The sequence below is a fragment of the Heliangelus exortis genome, chromosome 3, assembly GCF_036169615.1.
Source record: "Heliangelus exortis chromosome 3, bHelExo1.hap1, whole genome shotgun sequence".
Classification (NCBI taxonomy): Eukaryota; Metazoa; Chordata; class Aves; order Apodiformes; family Trochilidae; genus Heliangelus; species Heliangelus exortis.
The window spans coordinates 79,549,502-79,571,711 of NC_092424.1; the positions used below are offsets into that span (position 1 = coordinate 79,549,502).

At 41.7% G+C, this 22,210-nt stretch overlaps 1 protein-coding gene and 1 long non-coding RNA gene across 2 annotated transcripts; both read right to left on the reverse strand.

Annotated features, from left to right (window-relative positions):
- Positions 1-95: 95 nt before the first annotated feature.
- LOC139795002 (uncharacterized) lies at positions 96-9,247 on the reverse strand. Its single transcript, XR_011725346.1, has 5 exons — positions 8,914-9,247; positions 5,533-5,624; positions 4,400-4,727; positions 504-619; positions 96-188 (listed from the first exon to the last, which is right to left on the reverse strand). It is a non-coding gene; the product is annotated as an uncharacterized lncRNA (long non-coding RNA).
- A 4,989-nt stretch (positions 9,248-14,236) lies between these two features.
- Positions 14,237-20,333, reverse strand: C3H6orf163 (chromosome 3 C6orf163 homolog). The gene is given in 7 exon segments (XM_071738723.1): positions 14,237-14,656; positions 14,658-15,032; positions 16,289-16,382; positions 16,385-16,451; positions 18,613-18,720; positions 19,398-19,578; positions 20,269-20,333. Coding segments are annotated over 7 exon segments (984 nt in total). The 3' UTR covers positions 14,237-14,562.
- Between the last annotated feature and the right edge of the window lie 1,877 nt (positions 20,334-22,210).

The following is a 22,210-nucleotide window of genomic DNA, read 5'->3' on the forward strand; positions in this document are numbered from 1 at the left end:
TGCATACAAAACCAAGCACCAGGGCACAGGTGTAGGACAGCATGGAGCCCCTCAGGAGTTGCTCTCACATAGCCCGTGAGCACTAGATATCAGCTGCATCCTTGGACACCCACTTGTTGTCCAGGTCACCTTTCTTGGTGGTGCTCCTCTCCTCCTGGGAGATCGTCCTTTAAGGGATACTTCTCCTGCTGCAGAGCAAAGCAGGTGCTGAGGACTCGATGGCGCCAGTGGTTGCTATTTCATCCCAGCTTTAGTGGCTGGTGGATTCTTACCTGGGGATGGATTGCACGAGGGGCACTCCCAGAGAAGCGCTTCAGAAAGTTTAATTTCAGCCAAAAGGTTTCTGGCCCATGCGCTCAAAGCCCACTCTTCTATACAAACCAAACTATAAAGAGATTTTCTCCATAAACACACTCTTGATAATAAAAAAACAAACCCCCACAAAACCTGACTCTCACACACACACACGACACCCCTTCCCCATCTGCGTTATCAATACTCACGGTCATGTCAGTTTGCTTGACTATTTCCTGGAGGAATAACAAGATACAAGAATGTCTTCAATTGACATAACTGACATTCTTTGATAAACCCAGTTTTGATTTTGTCAGTAGGAGACCTGCAAGACAAAGAGCACTTGATTCAGAAGATGAAACAATGGGAACAGATTTCATGAGTGACTACATTGCAGTGTTACTGCATTCCTTTGGAAGAAGCTGATATTACATGGAATTTCTGAAAAGCCGTCACTGGTGCTAGCTCATACCCATAATCCCAGCAGGATACATCCAAATGCCTTATACACTTTTAGGCTGAAAACTGGAAGAAAATAACATTGTATCTGCAGCATAGCTCACTGAGAATGTAAAGCTTTTTGTTGTTTTAAGCATTTCAGTATAGTATTAAGCTGTATTTCAGATAGCACTAGGAGAGGGAAGGAAGGAAGGAAGGAAGGAAGGAAGGAAGGAAGGAAGGAAGGAAGGAAGGAAGGAAGGAAGGAAGGAAGGAAGGAAGGAAGGAAGGAAGGAAGGAAGGAAGGAAGGAAGGAAGGAAGGAAGGAAGGAAGGAAGGAAGGAAGGAAGGAAGGAAGGAAGGAAGGAAGGAAGGAAGGAAGGAAGGAAGGAAGGAAGGAAGGAAGGAAGGAAGGAAGGAAGGAAGGAAGGAAGGAAGGAAGGAAGGAAGGAAGGAAGGAAGGAAGGAAGGAAGGAAGGAAGGAAGGAAGGAAGGAAAAAGAGAAAAAGAAAAAAAGAGAAAAAAGAAAAAAGACAAAGAAGACAAAAGAAAAAGAAAAAAGAAAAAAGAAAAAAAAGAAAAAGAAAAAAAAGAAAAAAGAAAAAGAAAAAGAAAAAGAAAAAGGACAAAGAAGAAAAAAGAAAAAGAAAAAAGAAAAGAAAAAGGAAAAAAGAAAAAGAAAAAAAGAAGAAAAGAAAAAGAAGAAGAAAAAGGAAAAGGAAAAGGAAAAGGAAAAGGAAAAGGAAAAGGAAAAGGAAAAGGAAAAGGAAAAAGAAAAGGAAAAGAAAAAAGAAAAGGAAAAGAAGAAGAAAAAAATAAAGAAAAAGAAAAAAAAATAAAGAAAAAGAGGCAAGGAAGAAAGGTTTGCAGTCTGTATCAGACCACAAAAAATACCGTGTAACTGACTAGCAAAATATAGAAGTCCTCTAAGGATAGGGCTGCAGAACCCTATCTCGTGATAACAGCAGTTGCATTTCTCATCTAGAATTAGTATCGACTTTAAGATTTTAGCATATTTCCAGGGAAGGGAGGACAGGTTTATCTCGCGTTCTTGTCACTGGAATGCAAGACCCTTCTTTTTGCCCCCAGAGCTGCTCCGGATGCAGGTACTCAGGGCCGGCGCCGCGGGAGAGCTGTGCCCCCTGGTGGTACCTCGGTCCCACTGCCTCACGGGGGAACCGGGAAAAGATTCCTGGTTTCCACACTTCAGTTTAAAGAGCCATTAAAAACGACACAGCGGTTTTAAAACCACCCTAAAGGTTGACACCATGGTTCTCTCTTCAAGGGAATGCGTATCACCTATCAGACAAGCCTGCTATGACATGCGACTGGCTGTCACGCTAAGGGAGTCACCTCTTTCTCCAGCTGCATCCAGAGTCAGAACTTACTCCATAGGTTGCTCAAACCTGAGGACATCCCCTCATTTTGCTGGTGCGGGTACAAAGACACAACTAGGTGCTCTCACACTGTGGAGATGGAGGGGAAACATCCCCAAATCAGCAGTGTGCCTCAGCACCCAAATCTGGGGCTCAGCTTGAGCTCTTGGAAGTCACTGAGGTGAATGTGGAGCTTGTGCCCCAGAAGACACGACTGCCAGGATGGCAACAAGTGTTGCTGTATGACCCACCACATACACCCATTGCCTTGTTCCCAATGGAGAGGCAGAGCTTTGGAAAAGCTGATCCGAGCTCCACTTAGGCAGTCACCCACAGCAAAGGATCTGTGAATAATCCCCCAGTCATTGTCACTCGTCACTCATCTGAAAGAGACACTATTCAAGTTGACCTTCCAGCTCTGTTGGCATCTTCCTGTGCTCAGGCCTCACCTGATCAGTGGCTGGACAGTAAGCCAGCACCACCCCTCTGGCCTGAAGGTGTCTGCCGTGAGAAGAAATGCAAGGTACCAGCTAAAGCTCTTTGAAGATGATACACCTAAGGTGTGAGAATTGCAGCTGACACTGCAGGACCAAGCAGGAGTTGGCTCACTGTCCTTTTCCCCATCTTTGCATTTGAAACATTAGCCATGGCGATGCCATTTTTGTCTGCTACATTTCAGGGTCCAGAAACCACCCTGTTTGACACAGGAACTAATAATGTTCACTTGATTACACTTTATTCTTCCCAAGGAGCAGTGCAAGGAAAGTCTGTATTCACACAAGAACAAAAAGCTGCCTCTTTCAGTAAGAAAATACACTCAGTCTACCTGTTTTTTGTCAGTTCCAAACAGTCACACGGAGGTCTCATGCTCAGAAGTCTACACTGTAAGGGCTGATTTTCAAACTTAAGAATGTTTTGGTGTCCTCTGCAAGATTTTTTATTCTCCCTTTCTCCTCAAACCCTCACATCACCCTCTGTCCTTGGGTGCCACCACGTGGTGACAGCTGGCTGGGCTGGCTGGCTGGGATTTAAGGACACATTCACACAAAAGCACGCAGCATTATTTTCAGTTTCCAGTACCCTCCTGGAAAGCTATGTAAGTGGTGGGTATATATCCATTTTGGGTATACTGAGGCACAATGCAGACTAATAGGACAATGGATCAGAATCTCAGCTGATATATTTAGTAATTATGCTTGAGTTGGTCTCAATGATCCTTTTATGGGTTTCCTCCAATTTGAGATATTCTATACTCGAGATATTCCATGATTTAAAGTATCGTTGAGGATATTCAGAATTCTCCCTTCTAGAATTTGGTACAGGAACATTGGTCTGTTCTGCTGTTTTCTTCTCCCAGCTCTGTCACTTCTGGTGCCTGGGTATGTTAGAGCTGTGTCTCCTCCTAACTCCATTTCAGAATTTGTCTAAAATACGAGGATATGTAACAGGGAGCTTAGACTTAATAATTGTACAGGGAACTTAGATCAGGGGATCTGGTAGTTGTCCCCATAATGAAAATACCACCAGGGCAGCAAGATTTTGCTGGACAAAGAATTCTAATTTGACTTTTAATTTAGAAATAAAATTTAATTCACAGAGGTTGACCCTTGATTTAAGCATTTCTGGAAAAAAACCCAGAAGCATAGAAATGCAGTTAACAAACACCCTATTATTAACCTGGATCCCCTAGCAAGCACAATGGATACACTGTATTTGCCAGGTTACAGAAAAGGGTGTGGAGCAAAATTACTTGTCCTTCAAACCTTGAGACCTCTGGCATTCACTGTGCAGAGGGAGCAGAGAAATTCCAGACATACCATCATCTAATGCCTAACTGGAAAGTCCTCCAGAAGATGCATTATTCAACGGTATTCAGGTGAATCACTACCTAAGGCTCCTAAACAATATTACTATTACATTAACATTTCAGTCAAAGGCATAATAATAATTTAAAAAAAAAAAAGCACAAATCAAGAGTTTTTTCCATTTATCATTCCTCTAAAAAAATCTGCTGATAATTAGATCCAAGACTCATCACATACTACTTTGATACACATCAAGTAGTTTCCAAATATTCCTACTGACATATGTTTCAAAAGAGATGCAGTTTGGTCAGAAATACACACTATTTCATGGCTTATCTACATATTTCCTAGTCCTTATGTCTCAGATTATAGTAATTTAGAAACATTATTCTTACAGGAGTAATGCAGGGCAATGTTAAGGTGAGTCATTGCAACTGGCACAAAGCTGACCAGTATGCAAAAGCCAAAAAGTGATGCACTAATTACCTCATGAGATGAACAAGTGTAGGAAACAACTGTTGGACACTACCCCACACTGACAGGATCCATCAGGTGATCCAGGACTGATGGCTTTTTTCTCAGTTCAGGCTATAGGAACTTCTCCTGAAGTTATGGAAACACAACTATCCAATAAACAGATGAAGGGGAGAGCCTTGTAGGAAATACACTGCTATGGCTGTTATTTTATTAGTGAAGAAAAAATTCCCTAATAATGGGAATGTTATTATTCCAGTTTGTAAATTAGCTCCTCATGTATTTCACTTTTATCCAATTACAGACTTCTCACTGCTGTAGAAAGATGCTCTTCATTTGCCTGTCAAAAAAGAAGGGAATAATCAGTTAATTATTAACAGGGAGGACAAGATGATTATTATCCACACTACTCTAGAAAAGGAGTCCTCCTTGAAGTGCTTCCCCCACAGTGAGAAATGAGCTTGAAACTAAGCAGATACCCTTGCAGCCATGTACAGTTTTGCAAATCATAGAATGATTTTGGTTAGAAAGGGCCATAAAGATCATCCAGTTCCAGCCCCCCTGCATGGGCAGGGCCAACTTACTCTGGACCAGGTTGCTCAAAATTCCATCCAGCCTGGCCTTGAAAACTTCCAGGGATGGGCATCCACAGCTTGCCTGGAAAACCTGTTCCAGTGTCTCACCATCCTCACAGTGAAGAATTTATTCCTAATATCTAATCTCAATCTACTCTCTTTCAGCTCAAAACTGTTAACCTTTGTTCTATCATTACATGACCTTATGAAAGTCCCTCCCCAGCTTTCCTGCAGGCTTTTCCAGGTACTGGAAGGCTGCTGTAAGGTGTCCCCAGAGCCTTCTCTTCTCCAGGCTGCACAACTCCAACAATGCTTCTCCAAAATCCTAAATTTTGATGCCCCAAAGCAATTCTATTCCCAGAGCAGCTTCTCCCCCCTAGAGTTACTATTAAGACTTAAGATGCTGTCAATTTGTGTTGAAGACTTGGCAGAATAACTCCTTAGAGAGCTCTGCCTGTTTGTACCGATCTTCAAAAGCAGTACTGACTGGAAAAAAGTGGTATTTTAACATCACAGGATGCCTTGTAACTGTTAGAAGACCAGAAGGATAGCTGAATTTGCACTTCTTACCTTTTTGTTCAGAAATGAATAATCAGACTTTTCTACAGACACACAACACTGGCCAGCTGGGATTGTTTTTTCAATCTGTCTTGTCAGCTAAGCTTTATAATAGAAATCAAAACAATATTTAGCTAGGCAGTCCTCTAAGGAGAAAGAAAACCAATTTGTGAAATTACAAATGCAGAAAACATTTCTTAGAAGTAACCATTTAATCATAAACATAAAACGAGACTGAAAAGGACTTCCTGACTGAAATACAGACTGGAGGCTGTTCCTTGGCATGCACAAATATTTGAGAAAGACGGTTGGTTTTGCTTTGAATCAAAGGCATGTCTTGTCAGAAATTTTCTAAGTCCTCTTCTAGGTCAATTTACCATGCTGACTCCCTCTGACCTCCCATTCAGCTCCATCCCATGGCGAGGAGACAACTGAAGTGAAAAGTAGTTTTCTTGATGTCTTTCTCAAGGTGTAAGCTGGAGGCCATAGAGTGCAAATACAATGCAAAGCAACAGCTTCCAAAAAAAGCCCTTGTTCTGGGCAGCTCTTCTAGTCGGTCATTTGCAACAGCTGTTACTACTTGGAAGAAACAAAAAGAAAATTCCTACATTTGCTTTGAGCTCTTACTGCCAAAGCTGTCCAAGTTGCTTTCACTGGCATATCCTTAGTAACAGCTCCATATGGGGACATTAGGATGCAAAGACATGACCGTCAGCCATGAGAATGACCTGCTGCTCCCTTGTAGAGTCAGAGGTAATCATAATTTCAAGACAGTCATCAGAGAATGTCCTGAAGCAGACCACACTTCTACACAATCTCCCACTTTCCTTGTCAACATTAAGTCTCACTTTAATCAGAATTTCTTCCAGGGATTCCTGTAGCACTGTTTAGGAGGAAGATCATTTATAGTTTACACCCATCTTGACATGCACGTATGGACACCTGCACAATGAGGGAAGTAGCATGCTAATAGCTGTCTTGGCCTGAAGCATCAACCAAGAGCAGCAGAGAACCATAAGAAATATCTTTAAGTCCAAAGAAGCCCAAATGATTTGCCTCAATGTGCCTATGAAGTATTTAAATGTCTTCTAACTAGATAACTTGCTGCAGTTGGCTGCATTACAAACAAAGACTTCATATACCTGATTTGGGCCTCTACTGACTGCAGCCTTCCATAAATCTTTGGAGAACTCATTCACTGGTGGGGAAATCTCATGTCCTGACTTCCATCCCTATATTTACCTTTCAGATTCTAGGCCTTATCTTGTAGCACAAGTCTTCAAGCCCAAGAAACAATGAACTCCTCTGCCCACCCAGACATGAGCCAAGAGAAGGTGTGGCCAGTACTTGGCCCCTTAGTCCTGTTACCCAGGGTGAGGTCAAGAGGGAAGGAAGTGAATCTCTCATTTTCACACTTGCAAGAGTCAAGCAATCCTTTCAAGGTTGAACTGTATTCAGTTGATTCACTTTTCAGAAGTCTTACCTTTTGCAGTTCTTGTGACTCCTGAAACACCTACTTACTTCCTACTCTGAGGGTGGCATAAGGACTTCCACCTACTTAGATCAATATCTCACATCAGTGTTGCAAATTCTGGGCACTCTCCATGTGAGAACAGGCATTGTAGATACTACACTAAAATCTCTGGAGATCTGATTTTCTCCTCTACTATGGAATATTTGCTTCTGCTTTAGAAGACAATTTAAATTTGTTGGTGGTGGTTTTTTTTGAACTAAAATGAACAGGTGTAAACACCATATTTATGTGCACAAACAAGCCTCACAATAGCTTCTGTTACAACCTTATTTTATTTGACTAGCTGAACCTTCATGTTCCATTTGAAAACTGAACAGGATTATGTTACTGAAGCAAATTTTGAACCTGCTAACCATAAAGCAGAGTGCTCTCTGTTCAACCAAGTTTTTTTATAGTATTCTTCCTGGTTAGTACTAGCTTAATATATGTGTAACATCATGTTATTCAAACCTAAGCCCCCGGTAATGGACAAAGAATATTTGTTCTTAGAAATAATTAAGCTGGGTCGTCTGGGTGATCATCTGGTTAGTATCATGCCTGCAGGACATTTGACTGTATGAATTGTGGAAGGAGACTTGCAGCAGGACTGGAAGCCTTGCTCACAGTGACAAATCCACACAGCATGTTTGACCTCAGACACTCCATGCTGTAAAGTGAATTTTGGTGTCCCAGAGGAGAGAGATCTGACAAGAGCATATTGAGAATCAAGAATGAGGAGAGGAGAGGGAGCTGAGAGGCTGAGGGAGCTGGGGGTGTTGAGGCTGGAGAAGAGGAGGCTCAGGGGAGACCTCATCACTCTCTACAACTCCCTGAAAGGAGGGGGTAGCCAGGGGGGGGTTGGTCTCTTTTCCCAGGCAACTCTCAGCAAGACAAGAGGGCACAGTCTCAAGTTGTGCCAGGGGAGGTTTAGGTTGGACATTAGAAAGAATTTCTTTACTGAGAGGGTGATCAAGCATTGGAATGGGCTGCCCAGGGAAGTGGTGGATTCTCCATCCCTGGAGATATTTAAAAAGAGACTGGATGTGGCACTCAGTGCCATGGTCTGGTAACTGCAGCGGTAGTGGATCAAGGGTTGGACTTGATGATCTCTGAGGTCCCTTCCAACCCAGCCAATTCTATGATTCTATGAAGAAAAAAGCCACCACCTAACAGCAGGTGCCATTCTCCCTGTGAGGTCGTAATGAGTCTTGCTATTTTCCTGGGCTTTAGACCAAAATGTACCTCTCAGGTTTTCCAGTTTCCTTCCTGTGCTAGCAATTGGGTGGGAACAGATTAGTAAATTGTAGAAGCACAGGGTTTTTTTGTCCTAAGCTGCATGGCAATTAAAAGAAGATGTATATCAATTTTATGTCCAGGATTACAGTATCCAAACCCAATTTTTTTTTTTTTTTTTTTTTTACTAAAGGAAAAGAAAGAAATGCAGTTTTACTTTTCTCAAAGAAGAAATAATTTTAGTAAAGAAAATAAAAAGGCAAGCAGCACCGACTTTAGAAATGTACGGGGCTTAGAGAGTTGAACCCATATTATTCACTTCCAAATGAGCAGCCTTCTTTCAAGCAGCCTGTCAACACCATGAAAGTTCTCTTCCACTGCCAGACTTTCAAGCCTCACTCCAAATCACTCAACATATTGCTGCTTAGGTAGAACCAAGCACAGGAATGGACAAAGTTAAGGCTTCCAGGCTTTCACAGTATTAGAAACTTTTTGTTCAGGAGGATCTTTGAACAATGTATGTTCCAACATCTTAACCTTGGATTTAAAGCTACAAAGACTGGGGGCACATGCTGAAAGAGCTTCTCTTTGCACAGAGAATACTAGGTTATCTTCCTCCTGAATGGAATGAAAGAAAGTTTTGCTACCTTTTTGGCAGCTTCCCAGGAATCCTCTGGTGAGATCATAGTGGTCCCACGTCATGCCAAGAAAGGAATCCAACTCTTCATTGTACTCAGTGAAAGCCCTGCAGAGGTTGGTCTCTATGGAGCTCAGGTCAGAACTGGCAAGCCTGCAAGAGCTTCATGTGTCAGCTGGCACAGCATAGACACAGATCAGGATCTCAGCCACACAAATGCATCTCTAATTGACCAGTAATAATGTCAGTGAATTACAGTCCAGGTTCCATAGGCAGCAGACTGGCTGGCTGGTGGTTTCTGTAGCATTGCAAAGTCAGCCAGGATCTCTCCAGCACCCTGCCAGTCCAGCCCTGTTTGTTTGGCAGCAGAATTAAAAGCATAAGAAGTTTCCTTGGCAGTAAAGTCAGTAATTCCAAGCTTTTGGTTACAAAGCTCAGCTTACTGAACTGAGTATTGCAGGCTTATCCAAGTCATGCTTTGAAACAGTTTTTCACATGGTTTGCGAGATGGCATGAGAAGTTTCTGCTGTTGACTACAGTGATCAGTTTCATAAAATGTGGTTTGCAATGGAAGAAAGGATCAGCCCAGTGGGTGATGGAGATTGGATTTCTCTCATTAGCAAATAGAGTGTTCCAAACCATTTTGGAATCTTTATCTAGGAGAAGTCAGTAAGTCTTGTCTAGAGCACTATCTATTCAATAACCAAGAGATGGATATCATTGAATGCATATATATACTTGAATGTTACCCAGTTTCCATTCTCAATTACCATAGAGATATTACTCTTTTTATTTGATCAGTCCCTAAACAAATGGGTAACTAATATAAGCTGGTTATGAGAACAATGATGTAACAGCTATTTTCTGATACTGATTAAACATATTAAGAAGTGGGAGATGCAGCTATTTTTTATTTCCTTGAACTGCCTTGTCTTCCGCATTACAGTGATGGTGTCTGTTCTCTTTGCTTTCTGCTTCTTCGTTAGTACAAGGGTGCAATGTTTGAGTTTAATATATTTATAGATGAATATCAGAAGTCAAACACACTTACAGTTTGTTTTATTTTCTGTTGTGGAATTCAAGAGTTGCCCCATAAAGAAACACACCTCAGGGACTTAACTTTAAACCTTGACTTGCCCAAGGTGTTACTCACAAGGGATCACTAATGTGACTTTTAGTTTCTGGTGGAGAAACAAGTTTTGTAAAAAAAAAAAAGCATCACCAAAACAACACAGAGTCAATCTCAGAGATTAAAGACTTCAGGAAAAGCTCAACACAGACATTACAGCTGGCTCTTCCTCTGCATTCCCCACATGGCTGATGATAATGCATGAAACATGCCAGTGAGCATTCACCTTGTCTTCTACTGAATCAAGAACAAAAGTCCTGTTTTATAACAGAAGCTCTACCTGTATCTGTGTTGTCCAGACTCTCAACTCCCCCCTTTTAAAGAGTTTTAGTTGACAATTGTTGGCATGTTGATTCCTCCAACCTTGCAGCCACTGAAAGTCACAAGCCAGAAAAAGCAAATATTGCGTGGTCAGAAGATGTTGGGCCTCAGAGGGAGATGTCTGGATCCTTCAAGAGACATTTTCCAAGGCTATTTAAAGCTATGTCTGCAAACAACAGTTACGTAGATAATTAATCAAGCCAGGCTGGGAACATAAGGGAATGTGTTTGTCTAGAGACTGTTTGAATAAAGATCTGAACAAACTGTTGACAGTCAGCTAGAAGAACCAAGATTTGTGCAGGCCATGTCACTGTTGGGGTACAGCAGTTTTATTTATCCTCTTGCTTGGAACTGCCTTACTAGCCATTGCCAGTCAAGCTGTTTATCTAACTCTTGGTTTGCTGCCTGGCCAGAGAAATCTAATGTGATGTGTTAACTGCTATTCCCAGTAAACTGCAATGGAGAAGGCACAAGTTTCCTCACTTCCCAGGATGTTTCTGTCATTGTTGGCCCATTCTTCCTTCTAGGGTTTGTCTTTCCCTTTGGTCACTGCTCACACATCCTCAGGAGGAACCCTGCCCAGATATCTCCAAAACACCCACTGTATCTAATAGCCAATATTAATGCTACTTGTTCCAACACCTATGACTGTCACTGGTCACTCAATGCATTTTGTGACTTGTTACTCATATTCCTTTACCTAATCTGTATTTTAGGTAGCAGCAAATATAATGCTGAACTGTTGTTAATTGGCCTGACAAAGTAAATCACATCAGTAACCTAAATCAAAATTACTTGGTTTATAGCTGTGTGGGCACGCTACCTCCATGCACAGACAGTGTGCATTCATTCTGCAGTCTGTTGCCTGTGAAGCACTGTGGATCCTTAATTGCCTCACAAGCACCGACAGCGTGTGCTCACACTTCAAATGCTGGCAGCATCATTAGTTCCTTTCACACTTCATTTCTCCATGCCAGGCAGTCAGAGAATTCACAAACTGCATATCCTCCTTTTAAGGAGGATCACAGATCTCTTCTGCAGACCTTTGAGGGACTAACGAGCAAGATGTCTCGAGTTTATTAATTAGCTGCTTATCAGTGGTACTTCACAGCTCCCTACTAGTTCAGCAGCTTAGCTAAAGTAATTAGACAATCAACTTTTCAGGCTTTTATAGCTTTGTTACAGACAGAAAGTTTCGCTGTTTTTGAGACTTTCTGGCAATTTTAGCCATCTCCTGAATGACTAATAAAGAAACCCTGCTTTCTGGATTATTCATTGCAGCATTACAGCTCCCTGTGCCAAGTTCTGTCTCATGCACTCCTCTCTCAATATGTGCCATCACTGGCACCCTAATGCCCAGATGTTATCTGAAAGCTTCTGTATTTGCAGCATGCTGACAAACAGTCAAAAAGCATCTATTCATGCTCTCTCTGATTCAAAGTGCAAGTGAAGTGGGTAGTGTTACTTTTCATGCTGCAATCCTTCTCAAACATGAACAAAATCAAACCAACAAACTTATTGAGTCCATCATCAGCAAATTTGCAGATGACACTAAGCTGGGGGGAAGTGTGGATCAGCTGGAAGGCAGGAGGGCTCTGCAGAGGGACCTGGACAGACTGGAGAGTTGGGCTGATTCCAACGGGATGAGGTTCAACAAGGCCAAGTGCTGGGTCCTGCACTTTGGCCACAACAACCCCATGGGGAGCTCCAGGCTGGGCACAGAGTGGCTGAGAGCAGCCAGGCAGAAAGGGACCTGGGAGTCTGGATTGACAGGAAGCTGAACATGAGCCAGCAGTGTGCCCAGGTGGCCAAGAAGGCCAATGGCATCCTGGCCTGTATCAGGAACAGCGTGGCCAGCAGGTCCAAGGAAGTGATTCTGCCCCTGTACTCAGCGCTGGTGAGGCCACACCTCGAGTCCTGTGTCCAGTTCTGGGCCCCTCAGTTTAGGAAGGATATCGAGGTCCTGGAGCAGGTCCAAAGGAGGGCAACCAGGCTGGTGAAGGGACTCGAGCACAGATCCTATGAGGAGAGGCTGAGGGAGCTGGGGCTGTTCAGCCTGGAGAAGAGGAGGCTCAGAGGAGACCTCATCACTCTCTACAACTCCCTGAAAGGAGGGTGTAGCCAGGGGGGGGTTGGTCTCTTTTCCCAGGCAACTCTCAGCAAGACAAGAGGGCACGGTCTCAAGTTGTGCCAGGGGAGGTTTAGGTTGGGCATTAGAAAGAATTTCTTTACTGAGAGGGTGATCAAGCATTGGAATGGGCTGCCCCGGGAAGTGGTGGATTCTCCGTCCCTGGAGATATTTAAAAAGAGCCTGGATGTGGCACTCAGTGCCATGGTCTGGTAACTGCAGCGGTAGTGGATCAAGGGTTGGACTTGATGATCTCTGAGGTCCCTTCCAACCCAGCCAATTCTATATGCTGCCTCTGCTTCATGCAGTGAAAGTCTTGCTTGAATGTCTGAACTCCCAATTTTTATTAGCTACCAAGTTCATAAATTCAGATTAAACATCTGACATGCAGATACATGCAGCCTTTTTAAACCCTTTATCTTTCTCTTTCCCACCTTTTCTCCCCAAACCACCTTGATCCCCGCTTCCCCTGAACATCCCAAATAAGCTTTTGTACAATCCCAGTACAATCCTAAGACACTCTGTGTCCAACCTCAGTCTCCAGGGTGTTCTGGTTGACTCACAGTGATGGGTCTCACTACCAGTCCATGGGGCTGATGCCCTTCTGGGATTTCCTGGGAAGGGCCAGTTTGGAGGCTTTTTCTCTGACTGGGTTGTTGGGGTTCCCTTGCTGCTGCTGTGCCTCTGCTCTCCACAGTGTGTGCTGAGGGGAGCTTTTAATCAGCTAATCCCAAAGAGCATTCACCAGCTTCAGGTATTTCATGATGTGGCTGATAGTATACTTTAGTTCCAGTAGTAATACTTTAGTCTTGTAGTTTCAAAAGACTTTTATGTTTAATGTACATGTAAATATTTTCATTAAAAAATGGTTTATAGAGCTCATGGAGTATTGGAGACTCCTAAAGAACTTTTAAACAGTTTTATCTTGGGCTCTGTGCAGTTTATGTACCTGACAACTATGAATATGAGGTCTGGATTCTTTTAATTTGGAGCATAAGAGGGAACATGAATAGGGAGCATCAGCTCTCCACAAAAAGAGCTTCCACAATTCAGTGAGGTAAAGTTTTACAGACATTTAGGGCAGAAAAAGTGCCAGAGTATGCCAAGTATCTGTTCAAAGTATTTTATATGAATAAAACTGTTTAATGAGAAACCAGTGGCTTCACTTGTTTTCACTTCTTAGTTTGGTGAAGTGAAGGATATCTATGAAATTATTCTGCTTTTTTTTTTTGTTTCCTGGGGTTGTTTTTGAACATGAGGACAAGAAGGCTGCACAGACTGCTCTCTTAAAAATACCCTTAAACAAGGTGCCTACTGAGAGTTTACTTCACCATGTTATACTTTCTATCCCCTACAAGAAAGACAAGCTCCTTTATACTCCTCAGTTCACACTCCAGGTGCTAAACAGTTTAGCAAGTAACGCATGAGACAGACAGGAAGCTTTAGTGAATACTGAGTGAATGCTTTGAGAACTCTTAATATGTAGTGAAGACAAAGCAGATGTTTGGGCAGGATGAAACTCAAGGTACTGAGGCTGGCCTAAAGCCATGTAGGCTTCAAGCACACATGAACAGATAAACCTGAGTACTCCCACAGGAAAGTTACTTTGCATGCCTGCTGACACACACACTTTTTGCCCCAAAACTGTCCTTCTAGCAAGGTGAGTTTTCATATCATGTAGCCACTCACACAGACATACCCTCTGTTACTTGGAATGACTGCCCCATAAATCTCAGAATCCAAGCTGCAAGTGCTCAAAGCTTGTGTGTCTTACTCCACCCCACACACCAGCATTCAGGGGCAGAGCAAAGAGTCCAAGCATTAATGCTTAGTGAAAAGGCAGATTTTCTAATCATGTTTTCAGATTTTCTCCTTCTACAGAAGGACTCAGTGGGAAGCTCCTCAAATGCTTTATGTTCCAACCTCTGCCCTAGCATTTATAAAACAAAAATGAATGCATAATTTCTAAGCATGGCTTGTCACTTCATTATTTAATATAGCAGTGGTTATTTTTCTCTGTATCTTTCTAACTACACTCATCAAATTCAGTGAACAGAGAGGAATTTATTTTTCATCATCACTTATTCATAGATCTGTTTACCCATGCCTGTGAATCTCACACTTCTCTTATTGTCCTTGTCACTGTCCTCTGCTTCTTTTGGGGTGTCCTGCTCAGAATGCTCTTCTGAAAGACAGAATAAAATCTGCTTGTACAGGGGATAGGTTAGAAAATGTGACATTAATATGCTTTTGAAAAGGTTGTCTTGTTGCTTGTATTTCAGTTTCCAGGCTGTTCTTCCAATTTGTCACCTTTCCCAGTTTTTGTGTCTTTACCTGTTCTGCTGCTTTAAGCATAACTATCACTTTTTCCAGCTCCTCACAATGCAGTTTCTGCTTCTCTGAGGCATTTTTCAGTCTCAATCTGATTCTTTTTCATGCAATACTCAGACCAATATTAATATGATGAAACCTTTCTTTAATTGCTCTATACTCTTCTTATATGATTCCTTTAGCTAACATAGTTTCTTCTTTGAGTTCCTGTAAATGCTTTCTACTTAAAAAAGATTTATATTGAACACCTGTTATTAAAGATGATTTGAAAAACAATTTATGCCTGATTCAAGTTGTTGTAAAACCTTTTATTCAACTCTAAGTATACACATGAAATCAGAACTTGATGTATGACCTCTGAAAGAAAACAGGGTAAAAGGCAGCCACAGATGATGCAGAGACAGGCAGCTGCAGTAGATTCTATTTCTGTACGTGTCACATCCAGCAATCTAGTGATGCTCACTTCCAAAATAAAAATAAAACTTGAAGGATTACTATTTCACTCTTCATTCAGGTCTCTCTTTGTGCTAGCTCTTCAGTAAACACTTGTTTTGCAAACAGACTTTAAACAATTCTGCCCCCAAGTAAAAAATCTACCTTGAAGTAAAATTCAAGAACTGGCTTCTAAAGATTTATCTGTCATTTTGTTGAAGTAGCACTGAGAACATTTTTGTGCTAGCACATCAGTAATAAAACATGTAACTTATATTACGTAGTCAAAACATCCTGGGTGCTGATCACCAGAGTTGGCTCAGGGACACATAAGGAATGGTGCATCAGGCATCCATTTAGGTTACTGAGCCAACTACTTCAATGCACAGATAATAATTTCTGCCCTCTGTTACTGCTCCCTCCACTTTGCTGGAGATACTGTTGCAGAACTCTGATAATATGAGATCAGCTCCTCTTATGCTTCTCTTATGTGACATATTTTAGGGAGAGAGAGCATGTTTTAATAATGAAAATGAAAGTCTTAAAACCTGTTTGTTTGAGCTGTCAAAAAAAATGAAGTCTATTCTCCTCTTAGTGGGAGGGATGTGTTATTATTTAGATATCAAACCTGTTTAATTCACAATACTCAATCCTTATGGTAGAATCTCCTGCACCCTGTACCTCCGTATGAACAAGTTTTTTTCAGTTTTGCACAGATGTCATGAATAGCAGAACAGTCCTCTGTGATCTCTATTTCTAGTGACCCTAAATCATCCTTAAAAAGCAAAACTTCTGAATCCTTGTTTGGTTTTCTGATACTTGTTTTTAGAAACAAAATATGCTTTATTTCTATCAAGGGCATCAGCAAGAGAGAGTGAGCCTACAACTCTTGCTGGTCACTTGATATTTCTAAAATATATTTTTTTCTAAAGGATCTGTGGATCTCTTTCTAGAAGACTCACATCTGAGCAACGCTGATCCAGTTCCAGTCATTTTCTTCAGAATGTGTTTGCCAGGCCAGTCAGGGAAAAACACTAAGAGCACCTGTGCTCCCTGGTTGCTTCCTTCACAGCCGTCTCTCTCTCCTGTTTTTTGGCTTCAGCCACCACTCACATCTTCTCCAGGTGCCCCATAGTTGCTCAACCCTTCTCTTCTGCTCATCCTACACGTACTGCTGAGCTTCTACCTTTGCCTTCCTCACTTCTACCTTAAGCAAAGTTAAAACTAGGTGTAAGCAGTGACAACAGCTTATTGCTCAGGTGTCTTTAAACCACATGCAAAGCCCAGCAGAACAGACTTCAGGAGAATATTACAGGGCAATTACAGCGACTTCCTGCAGCACAAAAAGTTCCCAGATATTTTCTTCCCAAGCTCCAACAGTCAGTGGCATAGTTTTAGAGCTAAATGGAGAAGAAGCCTGATTCTTGGTTTGCCTGTCAGTGAGATACTGCTCAGTCTGATTGATACATGAAGGTATGACAACACTGATCTTAGGTGGTCTGGATGGACATACATACATCTGAAATCTCAAACAACTCAGTATATACCAAAAAAACCTCTCTTGGCACTATAGGCCATGCCAGACCTTTCCATCCAGGACTTAACTCACTACCCACTTGTCTTCACTGCTTTGCCACCATTCCTAGTTCTTTCCAAGACCCCTGACAAGAGCATCCTGTGTGAAGGGGCAAGACATTGTTGAGAAAGCTCTGGTTACTTAGATGTTGGTGGGTTTTCTAACACAGGATAAGCAGAGGTTACAAGAGGTTTGCTGTTAATTTTTTGCACAGAAAGGTATCAGCTCTGTATTCTGTGTATTTTAGTGGATACTGGTTGGTTGTCTACTGCTGGCAAGTGGAGACACAATAATGGGACTCACCTACACAAAGCCTAACAAAAGCTGTTTGACAATTAGTGGGGGCAGAACAGCCACATCAGCACCACTGTAAAAAGCCATTCCCGAAGCTACCAGCTGAAAGCAGTTGTCTTGGACTTTTATCCTACACATAAAAACCTTTCACTCACTATTTCAGTGAGACATCTTGGTGGCTGCCACAATCTGTTTGCTTAGACAGATGCTGAGTAAATATTCTACCACCATATCTCCAAGTTAGCTGCCAGTCAGCAGTTAGCTCAATGCTAAGACATCTCTTAAACTGAACTGAAAGAAACACAAATCACCAAATCTAAACCATCTTGCAATTACTTTAGTTGTATCTGCCTCTTCTTTTGTTGTGAAATTCTGTATCTGCTTCCTTGTCTTTAGTCACTGCAGCCAATGTTATCAGGGCAAATGCTACATGTTCACACCCTGAGCATTCAGGTCTATGAATATATGTAAGATTTACAGTAAGTAATTGAATGGTTAAGTAAAAGAAACTGAGTTGGCAGATGCTATGACACTAAAAGACAGAGCTCTCTTGGAAAACAACTCCATAAAACTGAAAGGACTTTGCCAGAAACCTAAGACCAATGTAAAGCTCCCTGCTTTTCCCCTAGAGATGCCAAGTGCATTGCTTTACCTGCCTGCACTATAAACAGATAGCTACTTAGAAACTCATATAAAATAAAATTCCAAAGGAAACCCTCTAAAAATTCTTTGTGCTGATGGGAGGCTGCAAGACTAAGGATGGAGGGTGTAAGATGGACTGTTAAACACCGGAAGGAGGAGTGCATGGAAGCTCTAGTGGTAAAAAGCCCTGTGAAGGAGTGCTGAAAGCAGGAAGGCTCATATCCAGAAGGCAAACTGCCTTCCTCTCTATTTGTGCATGTCTCTCAGATATCCAAAAAGTCAAAAGCATGTGCTAACTATATATACACACACACACAAATAAAAAAGCTACACTTGGTGTGCTTCGTTTAGAAATATATATATGCTGGCAGTTTCTCCTCCTCCACTCTACTTAGGGTTCCTGTTAAAAAAAAAATCAGTTAAACACCTTTCTAAGCTTTGATGAACACAAAACTTCAGGACAGATTTAAACTCAAGCCTCTATTCAGCTGCCCTTAAGAAATGCATCTCATTAGGTTCAGGGGCTGGCTGAATAAAGGCTTGACACAGAATTATCAACAAAGGCACACATTTAATTCATTTTTATAAAGAAGTGAAATGTGCTGAAAGTGAATTAAAAAATCCAGCTAGCTCAAGCTCTCATCTCATCTAGCACAAAGACAAAGCCAGTCATTTTTCACATCATGTACTTCTCCTGGCACTGGAGTTCAAATCTCAGATGAATGAAGATCCTGGATATGGCAAGCATTAATTTATTATTATTTTTTTTAAACATAGAATTACATTATTGGTTGTCAAAACCATGATTCTGTCATGCTGGCTATTTCCACATTAATGAAAACAAATCAGCTCATACTCTTAGTTCCATTCCAAAGTTTTGTTTAAGGTCTTACACAAATGAACTGTGATTAGCAGCTGCCTCTTTCAGAGCTTTATCTACTGCATCTTCCTTATGTATTTCAGACTTGTTTTTTTTAAAACAAATTAAGTATAGCTGCTCACATTCTATTAAGCATCCTATCAAGATGAAACAAAGGTTATGTAATTAATTGTTCTGTATTTCCTATTTAAGAAATCACAGCAAGTTAAAGTTAAAACCAGATGGCAAAATACATTTGGGCTTATTTGGCCATTTTACTGCAGTGACTCCTGTGAAAATGTGGCCACACAGTAACATTCAGTTGCCACAGCTGTAACTGCTATACACCTGTATAACTTTGAGAGAGAAGTTTCAGAATCCTACATATTGCCACAGAGATTAGCTTGAAACACTGATAATGTCTGTGTGCTGCAGAAGTAATTTTCAGGCCAGATGTACAAATTGTTATAAATTCAAAGTATGCTTGAGTGTGATCTGGAGAAATGTGTGTGCACACAAAAATCTGTGAACAAAGGAAAAACTGGAATTACAGAACCATGGAATCATTCTGGTTAGAAAAGACCTTTAAGTCCATCAAATCCAAGCATTAGCCTAACACTGCCAAGTCCACCACTAAACCACATCCCTGATTAATTAATTAATCAATAGCTCCATAGCAATAAGCTCAAAGTCCTCTATCAACTGCCTATATGCCATAGCACATTCTATATTCTTCCAAATAATCATCATCCTTTAAATGACAGGAACATAATTTAACTTACCTGAGACTGAAGTTCAGCTTTCATTTTTTCACTGTGCTCTTGTACCTCTTCCTGCTTCGTGTTGTCCTTGTTGAACGAATGTTCCAGTCTCCACAGAGTCTCCACAATCAGATCAAAAAAAGCAAAACAGAGTGCAGAGATCTGTGCCCTCCCGACTCCGTTCCTTGGCTCTGCAGCTGAACTGAAAATCAAAAGGCTAAAAACTACACACCCTCATTTCACATACAGGGTAACACAATTACTGCTTGGGCAGCTCCATAAATGTAACAGGAAGGTGCTGAATCCAACTCTATTCTTCTAGGCCAAGCTGCACAACATGGGAGCATCTCTGGTGTTCCTCCTGACTCCTTGTCCTGATGGGCATCCACATGGCAGAAGCAAGAGGCCAGTCCTCAGCTTTCTTGGCAATGCTTCACCATTTCTGTCTGCAAACACTGGGGCAGCTCAGGGGATGGCTTTGTTCCCTTTAGGTGCTATGGGCAAGATGGTGCCCTTTGGCTTCCCGTGCCCTCATTGTCCTCCGAGGCTTTCAGTGAGGTCTGTTGCCCCAAGATGCCCTCAGATTCCTTCACGCCACTCTTGGGGTACACAATAAATATTCTCAAGGGTATGTTGCAGAGTTTTTCAGCTGTTGGGAACCAACTATGCTCACAGAAAGTAATCCCTTTCACTGGGGCTGCTGTGTCTGGTCAGGGCCCAAGCAGCCCCAGTACTGCAAGAGCCTTCTAGGAAGGGGGAGTGAAGGATCCTGGAGACAAGCCCCACCACTTCACAAGGCCTAGGTCAGGGATACTCCCTTAAACAACATGGATGGGGTCTCAATAAGATGTCAGCAATGCCATCTCCCTGTGATCATGGTATGAAAACAAACAGGTAGCCCTGCTGGTCTTCAGCACCAAGGACTGACGTGCAGAACCAGCTCCTGTCATCATTCATTGCAGATAATCATTGCTATATTGAAGATGAGATGGAGAAAAATGGAACAAAGCAACTGAATTGGTGATTTTTACTTACCCTCTAGATGCAGAAGGGTAGCTGGGCTTACAGAATGGAGTTAACAAACTTTGTTAATGATGTACTTGTGCTCAGATGGGGCTTTTCTCTCTTTATTCCATATACACAAGTAGCTTTAATGTATATATAAATTGGGTACTTAAAACAGCAAATACCAATATTTATACTATAACAGCTATTAATTTACTACATTCTTCTTTTTATTTGCACTGCTCTACCTCCTTTATATAATTTTTGTAACAGTAATTTACCTGTACAGCAGCTGTCACAAATAAATATGGAGGAAGTCCTTAAAAATAAGGACAAGTCTAAGTATTCACTCTTCCTTCAGCTGGGAAGTTAACCTGGTTAATGGAAGTTTACTGGAATGGAACAGCTAAAAGGTTTTATTTCAGACACCTTTTCTATGAAATGCCATTCACATCACCTAGACCCTAACCAGATCAGTCCCACACCTTTCCCTTTGACCTCCTTACCCTCCCTTTCCTTTTCTCTCAGTAGCTTCCAGACCTATATGCACTTCACAAAACGTAATTCAAAAGTTTGAGAACCAAATCCTGGATTATTCCCAAATACGTGAAAATATTTCACTTCAAATCATCTACAGGTATGAGGACCAAAACAGGTATTTTAGAAGCCTGCAGAGAAACAAGTTAAAACGCTTAGTGTAGCACTGGTTTTGGAATAACTTAGTTAAATTAATGCAAACTTAGAAGACTCATGCATTTTAATGAACTGAACTAAAATCCTGTGTGACCCTTTTTAAAACAACAGATTCATTCTTAAGTTCCAACGGTGCCTATCAAACATTTTCTACAGGATATGCACAGCATGTGACAGCTCTGAGTATCTGATGAATCCACCTTGAAAATCCTTCACCCATCAAAAGGCAAATGTTTTCCTCACCTGCAAGCTTTCAGATTTGCCCAAGACCTTCTGTTGTAAGGCAGTGAGGCTTACAGAGCTGTGCTTTAAAAGGCTATTAAAATGCTACTTTTTATAGCTTTATCAAAGGCAGATGTCACTTCCCTTCTCAGGGAGGAGATAGCCAAGGCCCAGCTCAATTTAGGATACAGGTAACTGTAAAACATGAACAGGAGGAAAATGGCAACCCATAGAGCAACTGCTGTTCCTCAAGGCAGTCAGTAGGTCACCTTTTTTTACCTTCAATAAAAAAGGCTTTCAATGAGAAAACCCAAAGCAATTTCTTTGAGTGGCAAAGCACATATCCTTGCATGTCCTTTCTTCTTTGATCTGACAGAAGAGGCTTAACACAAGTCTCTCAGCTTCTTGGGAGCCCTGGATGGGGTTGTAAACATGAGGAACTTAACTGAAAAATGCAACCAGAATGTTAATAAGGGTCTATGGTGGAAAAAGGGCACAGCCTGGTATGTGCCCTCTAACCACGTGTTCTGGGTGAACCAAACCATGTGTTTGGTTAATGGGATACCATCTAGGAAATAGCTGGAGAACTCAGAGGAAAAGGTCTCAGTGCTGGAACAGACAAGCAGCCACACGAACATTTTGCTCAAGGTAAAGGCTCACTAGGGACCACCTCATGTGCTGAAGAAATGTCACACCACCACCTGCCCTCCAACCACACTTCCTGCAGCACTAACCAGCACACTGCCAGGGGTCACCCTAAACCCACATGTAGGGGTGTTCAGCAAGACTGGGATTGTTCAGGCTGGTATGTTCCTTTCTTTGTGTCTGCTGTTGATCTCAGATCTCCCATTCCTTATTTCGAGTTCAGTAATCTATACAAAATAATGTTATATAATGCACTTGGCAATGTAGAG